Genomic DNA, 14,836 nt, shown 5'->3' with positions numbered 1-14,836 from the left:
AGCTCAAAGAGACAGAGCTGCGCCTTTGGAGCGAGCAGGGCGGAACAAGGAGAAGGAAAGGTGTGCCTGGAGGAAATCCCTGGGAAGAACTATCGGAGGTCGGGCCGAGAAGCCCAGGGCGAGGGCAAGGCGGCCGCCGCTGCTTTAGCAGCTGCTCGGGGCTGGAGCCGCCAGGGCTGCCGCTGCCGCCGCCTCCTCGGGCGGGCGCGGGCGGGCGGGCGGAGTGGGGGACTCTCCGGGCGCTGACATTTGCAGGCTGCCCTCCTGATTGGTCCCCTCGCCGAGCTGCTCACGGGTTCATTCAACTGTTAAGCACCTCCCCGTCTCTCTAAAGGACATTATAATGCAAGAAGCCCCCTTTTTAACCACAAACCGAATTTTCTTTCATTTAGGTGATCTATATATATCTATATCGTATAGCTTATAGCTTATATCTATTTTAAATAACTTAAAACCGCTAAAATTTGGGGGGGAACAGCTTTCACCCTGGAGCGGTGCGCGATGCTGTCTCACGCCGACCTCCTGGACGCCAGGCTAGGTGAGTGCGCGTCTCTCGCCCAGGCAGCCAGGAGAAGCCCCGGCAGGAAATTGTCAATTTGTTCCTTATTTTACCTTAATGTGCCCTAAATGGACTAATTTCTTTAAAAGTAATTGTGCTGCATTAAAGTTTAATTTGATTTAACATCGTCTTTTTAAAAAATCTACAGAATATGTAGATCCAGAGGAGTTGGGAAATGTTGTTACTTTTTGTTTTTCTTATTTTCTCTCTTTCCCCCTCCCCCTTATTATTTTTTTTAAGGGAACGACCTACCCCGTGATAATTTGTTTGGAGGCATTTTTCTTTCTCTCTTTTCACCTCCTATTTGCGTTAATTTGAGATTTCTTTCTTCTCTTTTTCCCTCTCTTCCTCTCTCCCCACTACCTCTTTCTCTCTTCCTCGTCTGAGTATGGTTGAATTTGTAAAAATCGGTCTTGAAGGAGAAGCCGCTGCAGTAGAAGCGGATTTGCTAAGTGTGCTCATTGAGAAAGGAGAAAAGCCAGATTCATCCTCACGGGCATCCGGCCTGCAAAGGGACTCGTCATTGCCAGTGGCCGAGAGGAATGCGCCTTTTATTTCTCCGGAAAGAAAAGTTGAATTCTCTAAAGCTTGATTCACTCTTATGTCTAGAGAGTTTACTTGAGTTTCCTTAAAGCTGTCTGGGTTACTGGGCTCAGGGTTTCCGGTTTGGGAATCTTTGGTGATGGATGTGACTCCATTTTCCAAACACTTTCTCAGATTTGAGGGGGAGGCGGAGCTGATTTGGGTTGATTTCGGGAGGTGGAAAGCTTGGAGACTAATTCATCTTCCGAGAAAGTGAGACGGAATCAACTGAGGGCCGGAGGTAGAGTTCGTCAGGCTGCCTGAGCGCAGGTGGGGCAGCAACGAAGGAATCGTTTAATTTTTCTTCTTTCTTTTCTTTTCTTTTCTTTTTTCCCTCCTGGTCGAAGGATATGCTCTCGGGTTGCTGGGGCACCAGGGGTACGGTTCATGAAAGGGACTCCGAGGCATGTTTCATTGCCGGGACTGGGAGTGTTTCATTGTGGGAGAGAAGAAAGCATGTGCTGTTTACTATGTTTACTACGGGACCCCGCGGCGGAGAGAGGGGAAAGGGCCGGGAGACGGTATTACAGCCTGGCTGTCCAAATCCTGGGGAACCCAGCTGAGCATCCCGGGAGATTGCTCCGTAGGGCGACCGCGGGCTCAGAGGGAGCCGAGGATGGGGCTGAAAAAGGACCGCGCGGGGAGAACAGTCCCTCCTGGCATGGCCAGGACAGTAGTGACCACCATCCTTTTGCCTCCTCAGGTATGAAAGATGCTGCCGAGCTTCTGGGCCACCGGGAGGCGGTGAAGTGTAGGCTGGGCGTGGGGGGCTCCGACCCCGGGGGCCATCCGGGGGACCTAGCGCCCAACTCCGACCCAGTCGAGGGAGCCACTCTGCTGCCCGGGGAGGACATCACCACAGTGGGCTCTACGCCGGCCTCTCTGGCGGTGAGCTCAAAGGACCCGGACAAGCAGCCGGGGCCCCAAGGTGGCCCGAACCCCAGCCAAGCAGGTCAGCAGCAGGGCCAACAGAAGCAGAAGCGCCACCGGACGCGCTTCACCCCGGCGCAGCTCAACGAGTTGGAGAGGAGCTTCGCCAAGACTCACTACCCCGACATCTTCATGCGCGAGGAGCTGGCGCTCCGTATCGGGCTGACGGAGTCCCGAGTGCAGGTACGCTGGGCTTGGGCACCAGGGCAGAAGACAAGGAGGGGGCGGGTGGACTTGGGCAAAGGAAGCAGGGTCTTTCCTTCCCTTGCAGGGATCCTGGGCTGCGCTTCCTCTACCTATGCTTTCCTGGGTCAAGTTAGCTCCTCTGCCCGCAAACTGGCCCCATCGATGGACAGACAGTGCCCCCATCTCCTGCCAGTATAGCCACATCCCCGCAGAAACTCCTCAAAAGCGAAGCCGGCGTCGTTCAATTACTAGGTCTCTTCCTTCCTCCTGAGAAGGGAACCTCCGGGTCTCCCACCTTCTGTGTCTCCCAGGCGGCTAAGTCCAGCACGCGATTACACTCCGGCTCTCGTAACTGACAAGCATTTCATTACCCCCTAATGAGTTTGTGTTAAGAGTCTGGATAAATGGGAGAATGCAACAATTATACAGAAAACATGAAAAAGGAGTAAACAAGGCGAAATGGGCACATTTCATAAAAGATCTACACCTGGGTTTTACGGTGTAGCTTTATTCTCCTGCTTATCACACTCCTACCGCTCTCAGGCAAAACACCCCTAGACTTTTACAAAGGCTTTGAACTTGGCGGCCTACCAATGCACTGGGAGAGGCTGGAGCGATCCCCCACAGACTATGAGTCCTGGTTTTCCCTAAGGTAACTTGGGGAGTGGGGAGGAAAGAGGGCTTTCTTGTAGATCCCCGATTTGAAGAAAGGACATTTGGGGCAGGAAAGATTGACCGGAAGTAGACAAAATCATTACTGACCCCTTGTTCTCATCCAACCCAGATCCAAGTTGTAAGTTACATGTGACTTAGAAAACCACACCTGTAAGTTTTTTGAAAATCGGGGAATAAAAGTATAAGTCCAATGCATCTCGGATTTTTTCTGCTTTTTAGAAGAATGAAAACATTATGTCAAATATTTTATGTACAGATGCTGGAGGTGAAAGTCCAAGGCGCGCGCTTAGTCTTGAGCTATCCAGGGTTCTGAAACCTTCCTTTCCTGTCTTGGACGTGGTATTTTCTGTTCCTTACCCTGGGTGTTGATCTCAGCTCTAGCTGCTTTTACAAATTTTAACTATCTTCGCTTTACAAATTTTAAACATCAAAGTTTAAAGATCTCAGTTACTTTACATTTGATCTAAGAAGACAAAAGAGTGTCCTTAATCACGGTGTTGAGTTTTTCTGTCTCCGTTCTGCTTTTTAAAGATAGTCTAACCTGGAAAAATAGCATATGCTTCTGTTTTAAACAGAAAAAAATGTCATTAGGGACTTAAAGTGGTCAAATTAATATAGTAATATTCAGGGTATAATATAGATTAACATTTTTACTCAGTGTAAGTCTGGGTGGTTTCCTTAGTGAACTCTGGAAGCCCTGAATCATGGGCCATTGAAATTAAGCAACAAAGGCATGTTAATTGCATTGTGCAGAAATATATTACTAGTGCTCTTAATTTTTTTTTTACCTCACACCTCTTTTAAATCTTTTGAAATTGAGTTCAAATCTTAACAGAAATATACAATTTCAATATTTCCATTACCGTTCATAATAGTACTGGCTTGTTAAAATCCTGTCGGTTCAAAACTCATAAATTTTTTGTCACTCAAGAGAAATGCTATATAATAATTTTTATTTTAAAGACTAAAATGCTATTGCTTAACCTGCTTACTAGTAATTAGTTGGAATTAAAATAGAACTTAGAACCACAAATAAAATATAATTGGACAACTGACTTTGTGAAAAAAGAAAATGAGGTCTATTAAACTTTATTAGGTCTTCCAAAGGTTAATGGCAGTGATTCTTTTAATATAAAAAGTTGTAAATGAAATAAAACACAAACTATGTAATAGAAACAGTTATTTTCAAGAAGTACACAGAAGAATAATCAAGAAGAATAGATACAAAGTACTTTAATTGTTCTAACATAATGTTCAACCAAAGATAATAGCTTGATGCTGCTGATAGGAACAATTTAATAGAATGGCAATTTCAATATTTTTAAAAATAATGTTCCATAGTTTAAAAAGTAATCAGATCAACATAACCTTCTTAATTAACATTTCAAAATGATTAACATTATGTAATGTAATGCAAAAATAATTTATGTAAAATGTATTTACTTCACAATTCATTGTATCGTTGCTCCTTGACCAAATTCAAATTAAATAGTAATTGGTTTATGTTCTTATATGATGAGTACTTCATAGTTTTCTTTATAGTTAACAGATTGCCACACATTCTTTTCAGTACATGGGGCCACTGCACTGATTAAAAATGATCTAAACATTTAATTTATTGCAATTGTATGTTTTTAAAGATACTTTTTGATTCTAGACTAAATGATCTCAAATACTTATTTTTATCTATATCTGGCATATATCATACTTTTAAGTATTTATTAAAGCACCTCTACTCACACGGAGGCCAATTCCATGTCTGATATCGCTCCTCTTTTCTGGCTAGTATAATAAAACCATTCCTTTTATAGCATGCCATTATTAGAAACCAATTTCAGAATTATTTATAACCTGGAATGGCTTATTAAGCAGCAATGCGAGAATCATGCAAATTACGCGATCAAATGCAATATAATAAGCATAATCATTAGTCTCTAGCACGGATTAATTAACTTTCAATATTTTATTTACATAAAAACCAAATCAGTGAAATAACTTCTGCACAGCCAGTCTTGCCTTTCAATATTTTATACGAACAAAAATAATGTGCTGTAATTCCATTGACCGTGTCCCCCAGAATGGCCCTGTCACCTGCCACATCTTAATAGGGGGACAAGCCAAGAGTATTTTCTAGTTTTCTAATGGAATGAGAAATTGCATTTTCTTCCTCTCCCAGCACTATTAAAGTGTAATGAATTCGGCCCAGAGTTCACGGCTGGCTGATCGAAATGAACCTGAGATCTGGGCTTTAATACAGCTCCCCAGATTTCCTCCCAAATCTTCACATTAATCATTTGCTGGATTCCAATGAGATCTTCATAAAGCATTTGCTTCGAGGGGGAAAAAAGTAATATTCTCTCTTTCTCCCTCTCTTTCTCTATTTCTGAGCCATTTATAGGTGGGGAATTAAACGGGCTATATATTTTAAAATACATTTACAGTATGTCTATATTACTGTAACAGCAGATATCATGAAAGTGGATTTTTAAATTCCAACCTCCATTAGATTCTCACTGTTGTATTAAGCATTTTCTGAGAAGAGCTGCATTTCAAACTGAGTACAAAGTTGGCCATGGCTGCGGTTAATATATTTCCTGGAGTTGTCATCTCTGTATTCTCAAAATCTCCCTTAGGTTTTACCTGCATTTTAATCTGTCATGCTCTAGTTTTCAAGTGGAAACATTCACATTTTTAAAACATATGCATCATAGCTTGGAACGGAGGTGCTCAGACCCCATGCAGGTTTTTTTCCCAACCCCAGTAAGCCATGAAACATAAAAAATTTTGTAGCCATTATTTGACTACTAACCCTCAAACATAATTGAGCACGATTTTTCGATTATTTCTATAATATTTAGTTCTTCAACAGCTGTTCTTTTCCGCTTGGGCCTGAGATTCAGAAACCTTTCTGGCAGGCGTGTTTTTTACTGAGATTCTTCGGGGCAATTTCTCCCCCCTTTCTTCTGCTTTTTTCCCCAGTCCCCCACCCCGTGCCCGCCCCAAACATTCAAACATTTCGGGATTCACTGACATTAGCAGGGTGCTAGGAACCGGTATTCATAGATATCTTTAAAAATGTATCCGGGTGCGGAGTGTGAGGTGTGGGGACCGTCTGGACACAGACACCGTCCCTTGTCTAGGGCTCCATCCGGTCCAGCCTTGGATGGGTAATGCAAAGCGACCTCTGGCAGCAGGTCTCCTCGCTATGCTTTCCTGGGCTCCTGCGGGCTGCTCTCCGCAGAAGGCCGCTAACAGCTCAATCCGCGGCCTGCCGCATTGATCCCAGCCTCCACCTAGGGTTCTGCTGCCTCATTAATCCGCCGCGCCACCAGCTCAAGGGGCTTTAGCAGGGAAAGGACGCAACATCTTTACCCAATCCGGACACTGGAGTAGGCGGAAACATGGGAAGTGGGGTAGAAACCAGAGAAAGATAAGGTGGTGGGCGATGGGGTAGAAAGGCCAGGGCCAGCCCAAAAGCGGGAGAGGATTCTAGATTGCAATGCCGTTCACATGGGTAAATAGAGAGTGCACGGGTGTGAACAAACCATTGTGCATAGCCGGTTTACCGGGAAAGGCGGTCAGGTACTCATACTCATGATGCTTTAGTTTGCGGAATAAACACTGAATAGCTTGGATTAACGCATTATCTTTTGGCCATGAATATGGTGGTCAAATTGCGTTGGCCAAATTATGAGAAAATTCAATCAGTACCTGAGCTGTGTCCCACATCATTTATATTTATGCATAGTAAGCCTCCAACTGACTACTGTTAAACTGTAAGCCTGCCAAGTGGGCATGCTGGCATATTTTTTAAATAAAAAGATCAAATTTAAATATGGGGCAAAGGGATGTTATCTTGGTCAGGCAGTTTACTTGATATATTTCAGGAAGAACCCTTCCTTCCCCTGTGGTGGTGAATTTGACATTCATAGACAAATTTGTCTGGTAAGGTCTGAACTTCCAGGGTCACTGTTAAGAAAGAACTAATAGGCTCACTTTGGAGTATACTTTATAAAACACATCTCCTTTAAAAAGACATCTGGGTTTGTTTAAGCAAAATTAAATTTGATTCATACCTATTGTGAGTTTTACACTTGACTTCTTTTAGTTTGTAGTGATCAGAAAATTTGCTTTTAGTTTATAGATGAAACGAGGGGTGGGGTGGGGCTGAGGGAATTGGAGGCCTTGTTATTTGGGATCCTCAGTAAGTTCCTGAAAATAATAGATTTGAAGGCCCTGAGGCTTAGGGCTCCGGCAGCAGGTTCCAGCACACTTGCACAGCCCAGATAAAGGTACCCTTAGAGGGGCTTGAGAACAAGGCACGGATCTGTGGCAGCAGTACCAGTCGTTACGAATCAGAAGTCACGGTGGCGACCCAAACAACACTGTAACTCAGTGGCGCTCGCTTTCCCACACGGATCACTATATTAACCTCTCTGCTCTGTCATCCATGGCGTTAGGGGTTCTCCTTTGTCTTTCGATTTTGGAACTGGCTATGTCATCCACGGCCCTTCATCAATTTCCAAAGTTACAGCGTTTCAGAAAATTCTATACCCCATCATTGTTATAAGGCACGCTATTAAGCCACATGGGTACGCAAGTTTATCTTCATTTGTACACCTGTGGGTCCAGCCTTGACACATGCCTGCCTGCAGACCTGTGCATCTAAGCAGGGAACAGAAGGTGCCAGCGTGCAGGGGCGTGGTGAATACTGCGCATGGTGTATGTTTGCACCGTGTGTAAGCGCTCCGGGGCACGATCACTCAGGACCCCGGGAGCTGGCGCCCGGTGGATGCAAGGGGCGCCGGTTGATTCCAGCTGGTGGAAAACCAGGGTCACCGGCTGGGTGCGGGGGGCGTGCCGGGCCGATGGCACTTGTTCGGCCTGGAGCTGAGTGGGTGGACCTGACGCGGGTTTCTAGGGCTCAAGCCCCCGCCCCTCCTGGCCCGCCCGCCGGCTAACTGCGCCCTGTGTGTCTCCCGCCCTGCCCGCTTCAGGTCTGGTTCCAGAACCGGCGAGCTAAGTGGAAGAAGCGCAAGAAGACCACCAACGTGTTCCGTGCACCGGGGACGCTGCTGCCCACGCCAGGCCTGCCTCAGTTCCCGTCGGCCGCCGCCGCCGCCGCCGCCGCCATGGGCGACAGCCTGTGCTCTTTCCATGCCAACGACACCCGCTGGGCGGCAGCCGCCATGCCGGGAGTGTCGCAGCTGCCGCTACCGCCGGCGCTGGGCAGGCAGCAAGCCATGGCACAGTCGCTGTCCCAGTGCAGCCTGGCGGCCGGTCCGCCGCCCAACTCCATGGGCCTGTCCAACAGCTTGGCGGGCTCCAACGGCGCGGGGCTGCAGTCGCACCTCTACCAGCCTGCCTTTCCCGGCATGGTGCCCGCCTCCCTCCCCGGCCCCAGCAATGTCTCCGGCTCGCCCCAGCTCTGCAGCTCCCCGGACAGCAGCGACGTGTGGCGGGGCACGAGCATCGCCTCCCTCCGCCGCAAGGCGCTAGAGCACACAGTCTCCATGAGCTTCACTTAATGCAGCCGCGCCCGGCCCGCTCCGCCCCCGGCACCGCCCCCAGGTCCGCCCCGAGGCCCTAGCGGCTAGCGCCCGGGCGCCCCGCCCCCGGCCCCGGCCCCCAGCTCCTTCTCCCTCCAGGCCTCTGCCACCTCTCGCTTGGTCCTTTCCCTTGTCCTCCACTCTCCCGGGCTCACCCCAAGCCCCAGACCGCGAGGCCACCCCTCCGCCTGATTTCGCTCTCCCCAGCCTCCCCAAAGACCTCCTCCCCGTCTCACGCAGCTCCTCCCTCCTCCCGGTCTCTAGCGCCTCACCCCACCCTTTCCCGCTACCCCCGGCCTTGCCGCTCGCACTCTTCGTGCTCGCGCCCTCCTCACGGCCTTCTGACTGGCTGCATTCCCATCCACACCTTCTACACGACGCCTGCGGCCCCCTCGCCCACCACCTCCCGTCCGGTCCCTTCTTTGCCCGCACCTCACGCCCCTCCTCCCGCGCCCTGCAAAGAGCATCCTTCCCGTCATTTTACTTACCAGGGAGTAGACTCAGGATCTGAAATCAGACACCAATGGACTGGTTTGTGGGCAGAAACACACACACTCGCACTCTCGCTCACTCTCAGACACTACACACACGCGCGCACACACACATACACAGTGCACCTAGGTCACACACGGACGTGTTCAAGGGACAGCACAATGTTAGGGATTTTTGTCTTAAAGGAGGACAAGCATCTACTACCAACCGCCTCATCTGAGGACCCAACAGATTACAATTTGATTTATCCTTGTATTCTTGCTCCGAACTCCTTTCTTTCTTTCCTCTCCCACCACCCGTTCCTTGCCCTGTGTACCCAGTCACATCCATGCAGCCCTGTACTGGCTTGCAAAAGAACGCTTTTATTTTATCTTTCTTTTATTTTCTTAAGCACAACTGTGTGCGGGTATTGAGGGAAGGCTTCTCAGGAGGAACATAACAGTGGATTGGGTGGCTGGAGTAGACTAAAGCAGTCATGTGATGAAGAGGTGATCTTACCAATTTTGATAAGTCTTTATAAGGAAGATTAAAATAAACGTAAGAAAATTTTCCTTTTGTAAAAACAAGCCACATATCTTTTCTGGATCCTTCAGGACTGGGGTTTGTTTGCTTCCTTTTTCCGTTTCTCCTTCCTCGCTGCTCTGTGCCCTTGGTTGTTTTGTGGTCGTCCTGTCGTTCCTCGTGCCCCTCGGCCACCCCCCCCACCCCCCCGCCCCGGCCCCTGCTGGCTGCCGATGGGTGCACTCGGACATCTACAACCCTGCAACTTTGTACAGAGAAAACACAATCAGCTCTTTCTGCATGTGCTGGTCAAATCCAAACCCAGAGAACAGAAGCGCTTTCGAAGAATGAACAAACATGTGAAATAGGATGTTTTGTGTAGATAAAGCATTCTTGTTACATACTGGTCAATTTGTGATATGTTTTAACTTATTGTCTGTGCTTATTTATGGAATCTGGTTTTCTTAATAAATGTTTGAGCTAATATAAAGCATATTATTTGACTTTTCCGGACAAGTTTATATCAACTTAAATGTAAATGGATAAAATAAAATCATTTTCAGTATGTGATATGGAGAATAATGGGTTTTGGTGTGACTTGGAATGGCGGAAGGGTCTCGTGGTGGGGGAAGGGAAGAGAACTCTTCCAGGAGGTTCTCAACTCGCGCTCAGTCGGCAGGATCCCCACTTTTGGGACGCGTCCGCTTTTCAGTAGGCTTGGGTTCAGTTCCCTGGTTGCCCAGCAGCCTAGGCAGCACGCACCCACACGGCGTCCAGCACCTCAGGCCCGGCTTGGAGTCGCGCGGCCCGCAGGCCGGAAGTGAAAAGCCGCGCAGTGATTTCCTCACGCGAGTTCGAGGCCTCGCGAGGCTTCGGGTCGACCCCAGTGCCTCCCGAGCCCGAGATGGGCCTACAGGCGGAGCTTCCCGTACCAAACGCAGGGCGCGAGAGTTGATGTGCTTCTGGCGTGAACTGTTTCCCTCGGACAAAGGAGCTGACGGCAACCCTCGCCGGGCTGCGTCCGGAAGGACCACCGTGAAGGAAGCGTGGAGACCGGGAGCTCTGCCGTCTGGCGTCGCCCAGAGCCGCGTGTGACCCCAGGTACGCTGTGGACGAGAGAGGCCCGGGGCTCCTCCCTTGGCGCCTAGGCCTCGAGGCCGTCCGAAAGAGGCGGCCCGGCCCCTTTGCTTCGGCGGATCCAAGTGGGGGCAAACGGCATGGCGGGAGAAGGGTGTCCAGGGCGACCTGGATGCGGGTCGGAGCTTCTCAGGCTTTCTCCTGCGAAACTGCTCTGGTTTTCTCAGGGTCCAACTTTGGGTCGAGCTAACCTCAAATTTAGCCACGTGCTCAGTTCAAACTAAGTGGTAGTGAAAAATGGCTTTTTTTTTTTTTTTCTGTAGAATGAGCTGGAAGGTTGCAGGTGTGTTTTAAACTTGGAGGCGAGTCGGTATCACGGGCTTTCTTTGGAAGACTAACCAAAATCAATCTTGTGGTGTGAAATTTAATGGTTATTATAGGTATTAGAATGTACCTTTTCCCATGGGAAGATTTCTCAATTGGTTGCCACAGAATGGAAGCCCTAAAAACACCCTTGTCCTAGAATACCATTTCATACCATTGGGAGCTGTTGTAGTTGTTACTCAACTGTATAAGGAACTGTTGTAATTGTTACTAAACTAAGAGAACACAGTGGAATCTCCTGGAAGGTGAGGACAAAAACGCATGATTTTCTATGATAATGAAAAATCATTTGTTCATGTTACCTTAGGAATTTTAATTAGAGATATTTAATAAAATTGGTGAGTGGGTTCACAGAATATTTCAGTTCTACATTTTCTAAGGGTATATTTAATATAATGTTAAAATATTAAAGAGGATAAAAACAGGCTCATTTGGGATTTCATATAAAAATGGAACATTTCTATGTTTTAGAACTCACCCTAGATTTTAATTTGGCAGCATAGTAACCAAATTTCTAAAATATCTGTAGATGAAAAATACTTTTCCTTGTTTTTACATTTTGTCATATTCTCCCTTGGCTTAGATTAGTGCTCTTTTTTTTAAAAACTTGAAATTGTGGAAAGTGTAATCTCAAGTCCCATTTAAGAGATCAGTACAAATCACAGATTGCTTCACCAGTGAGCATGGAAGGTTGTTTACAAGGATGCTAATTTTACAGCTTTTTTATGCTGCTATAAAACATAACTTTATGATGTAGGAATGCAATAAAAGATGCTGAGTGGGATCTTTAAAAATCGTATTTCTGAAAGACAAGGGAAATGGGATCTTTCATTTAAAAAAAATGGGCCAACTCAGAACACTGATGAGAAGTTGCAAATCAACTGAAGTGATAGATGCTTTCAAAGATACTTATATTTCATAATATAGTGGTTATTTATCAATATTATAATGAAAGTGTACAGAGTTTTTCACTTGACCTGACTCTGGAATAATATTTGTTTCTATGGCAATAGATTTTTGTATTAAGAATTCTGAACATTTTAATGTCATATATGCCATTAGCATAAGGGAAGGCAACCTGGTCTAAATTGTTAAGGTTGACAGTTTAGCAAAGATAAAAAGCAGTGAGAATCACAATCACAAGCCTGAAAGATTTCTGTATTTTGAGGGAGAAAAAAAATAGCAACAGAGTGATGCTTCATATTATTTTTTTACTCCTTATCAGCAGCAATTCTGACTCAAAACTATTAAAGTCATAAAAATGATTACATTTAATAAGGTAATAAGGTAATAAAGACAATAATGATGAATAATATCAGAATACAGGGTAGGTAAGTACAACATGGTAGATGTCCTGCATCTAATGAATTGTGCTTTTTGCTGAGTAGTCTTTTTGGCATTGAATACTGTCACCACCACATGCTAGCTAGAAAAAGTCAAAGTCTATTATGATGTAACTATATGATTGATTTATTTGAGTACACATTTTCATCCTTGTATCTTTATTTTCTCCTCAATATTGGTACTAAATATCATACATGGCATGCAAAGGATGTCATAGTGATGTTGCACTTAGTTTACCTTTTGTTGATGGTGGAAGAAATAGGTTATAGGAATTTAACCTACTAAAGATGATGTTAGGTATTGAATAGAAAATAGGATGCAGAGCAATTTGGGTAAATCAAGGTAGTCGTAAATGGAAAATATAGAGGAAGTTCTAACTTTGGGGCAGTTTATGTTTGATGTTGTCAATGACTGCTTACCCTGAAACTGAAAATGTTTTTAATTTGTGTTGTGGACTTTACATATTAATTTTTAGGATAAAGAAAAAAGTTAGCCCACAAAGATGTGTCTTCTAGTAATGGCAGTAGTTAACCTGTCAGTTGAAAGAATGTAACCTTTCTTTTCTCCCTTTCATGACATAAAGGTAATCTCATCTGAGGGCATTTATGTGAAGAAGTAACAGCATGGCATAGTGAAACTACTGGCTCATTAATCCTGGCATCTACTTCCTACAGGCTTCCTTGATTAGTTAGATTCATTCATCGGGCCTTTCGGAGTTTTTGATTTGTCACCATTGGCTAGGTTCACTGACTTCAGGCTAAATTGAGCCAGAAGCAATGTTTATTAGTAATTTTGTAGTACAGGCTACCCTAATAATTCAGCCCAAATATCTCATCTGAAGAATATCCATTCACCCTCGCTTTTAATGTGGGTTGCAGCTGTGTTCATAAGGAATTGAAAGAACACAAGTGATTGGGCATGTATTTTCTAAATTAGTAATATGATGGCTAATAGCTGTAAACCCATCTTCGTATCCAATGCAGAAATTATGATTCATTTTTAAAATGAAAGCAGCAACAAAGGCGGGCACCCCCTGCCTGGCTCTGTGCTCTCATCAGTGCAGAGCATTTGGTACGGGAACCATGGCCTATTTACATGTGATCATTACAGAGAGAACAATGCTTTTCGCTTTTCCTCATGCATGCTCTATCAAAACAATGCATGGATTTATAAGACTTACTAGAAAACGCTTTTAAGGAATTTCAGGCATGAGCTACACAGAGGGCCCTCTTTTGATTTTGACGATGTCATAATCAGTCTTTAAGGGGGCATAATTAGTTGTTTGTGCAGTTAAGCTGCATCTTCCATCCACATGGTCAAATATCCCATATATTCAAGTTTCCATCTTTAAAGCCACCTTGGATTTGAGATACACTTGCTGCAGTTGCTCCTGCTGCCACAATTCTTCTTAATTCTAAGTTGAAGTAATTCACAAGTACCAGGAAATATATAATTAACCCACATGACACATGTAGAATATGTTCTTTATATCTTTCATTGAAATATCACAGGACTTTACATGCTTTTATTCACAGTCCTTATTGAATCTATTTAAGATGAACCCAAACAATGTCTGGTTAAGAACCCCTAGAAGCCCTTAGTAGTGAAAAGATTGTATGTGATTCTTATGAAATTAGAAATACTAAATTGTAAAACACAAAACATAGGTATACTGAAATTAAATAAGTTCTTTCTAGATTTTCTAATTGCAGAATTCTGAATGAGTTCAGTGAAGCTGAATTGGTCTCTCTTTTTGCTGCCCTTGCTTTATTAGTTATCACATGCTTAGTCTGCCTAGTTAGGCAGCTACTCCAACACTGATTTCAGAAATAACGTTTTCTGATGGTATTTATTACTTTTCCTCCAGTATGTTACATTTGAACCCCATTTTTCAGTTTGTAGAGAACATTATCTCATTACATCATCATGGCATCTTTATGAAGTAGATATTGTAATCTGTATTTTACAGATGAAGAAATTGAGACTCATAGAGGTTAAATAACTTGCCCAATGTCACATACCTAGTAAGTGGGAGAGATCATTCTTTTAAGGTGGTCTTCAGATCTTTTAGCAATAATATTGTGTATGTAACATGTAGATGCTGCTCTTATTCTTAAGGGAAGAAACTAAATAACTTACCTTACTTAGAAGTTTAACAATCCACCCTTGTAATTTCAACAGGACAGATGCTTTTTGATGGGACATGATGACTGCATTAAAATTAAACATGGTTTCAAGAGTCTAGAAACACTCATTTCCTTCTGAACTTTACCCTCTCTTTAGTGGTTAATTCAAGATAGTTCTAGTGTGCCACTGAGAAGGCTCTTTATTGTGTGAGCAATCTTTATCAATGGAATTGTCTCCTTGTGATATGATCTCTGGGCTGAGATGGTAAAAAACTTGGGAACTAGCTCTGGGAGTTCTTTGAGGTGGATGGCATTGTACATGGAGAGAGGATGGTTTGACTGTTCACAAGGGAGAGGATCCTTGAATCCCTTGGCCCTTCAGATGTGTTTCTTGTCTGTCCCTGCAAGATTTTATGGGAGGTCTTTTGATG

General features: G+C 44.9%; 2 protein-coding genes across 2 annotated transcripts in view; both read left to right on the top strand.

Annotated features, from left to right (window-relative positions):
- The first annotated feature begins 501 nt into the window (after positions 1–501).
- Positions 502–8,460, top strand: OTP (orthopedia homeobox). The gene is made up of 3 exons (XM_030842777.2): positions 502–538; positions 1,845–2,254; positions 7,930–8,460. The coding sequence occupies exons 1-3, from the start codon at positions 502–504 to the stop codon at positions 8,458–8,460; spliced, it is 978 nt and encodes a 325-aa protein (XP_030698637.1).
- A 1,934-nt stretch (positions 8,461–10,394) lies between these two features.
- The window catches only part of WDR41 (WD repeat domain 41), a 169,181-nt gene continuing 164,739 nt past the window's right edge, over positions 10,395–14,836 (top strand). The window contains exon 1 of the mRNA XM_070045151.1: positions 10,395–10,575. The gene's annotated coding sequence lies outside the window, so the exon portion shown is untranslated. The remainder of the gene's footprint in view (positions 10,576–14,836) is intronic.

The sequence above is a fragment of the Globicephala melas genome, chromosome 3, assembly GCF_963455315.2.
Source record: "Globicephala melas chromosome 3, mGloMel1.2, whole genome shotgun sequence".
In the NCBI taxonomy this organism is placed as follows: domain Eukaryota; kingdom Metazoa; phylum Chordata; class Mammalia; order Artiodactyla; family Delphinidae; genus Globicephala; species Globicephala melas.
Note: the sequence above shows the minus strand (reverse complement) of the source record. Positions and strands in the feature narration are given on the sequence as shown.

Coding starts and splice junctions, on each gene's coding strand:
- OTP (XM_030842777.2), top strand. CDS start 502: ATGCTGTCTCACGCCGACCTCCTGGACGCCAGGCTAG. Junction 539..1,844: donor CCTCCTGGACGCCAGGCTAG/GTGAGTGCGCGT, acceptor TTGCCTCCTCAG/GTATGAAAGATGCTGCCGAG. Junction 2,255..7,929: donor TGACGGAGTCCCGAGTGCAG/GTACGCTGGGCT, acceptor TGCCCGCTTCAG/GTCTGGTTCCAGAACCGGCG.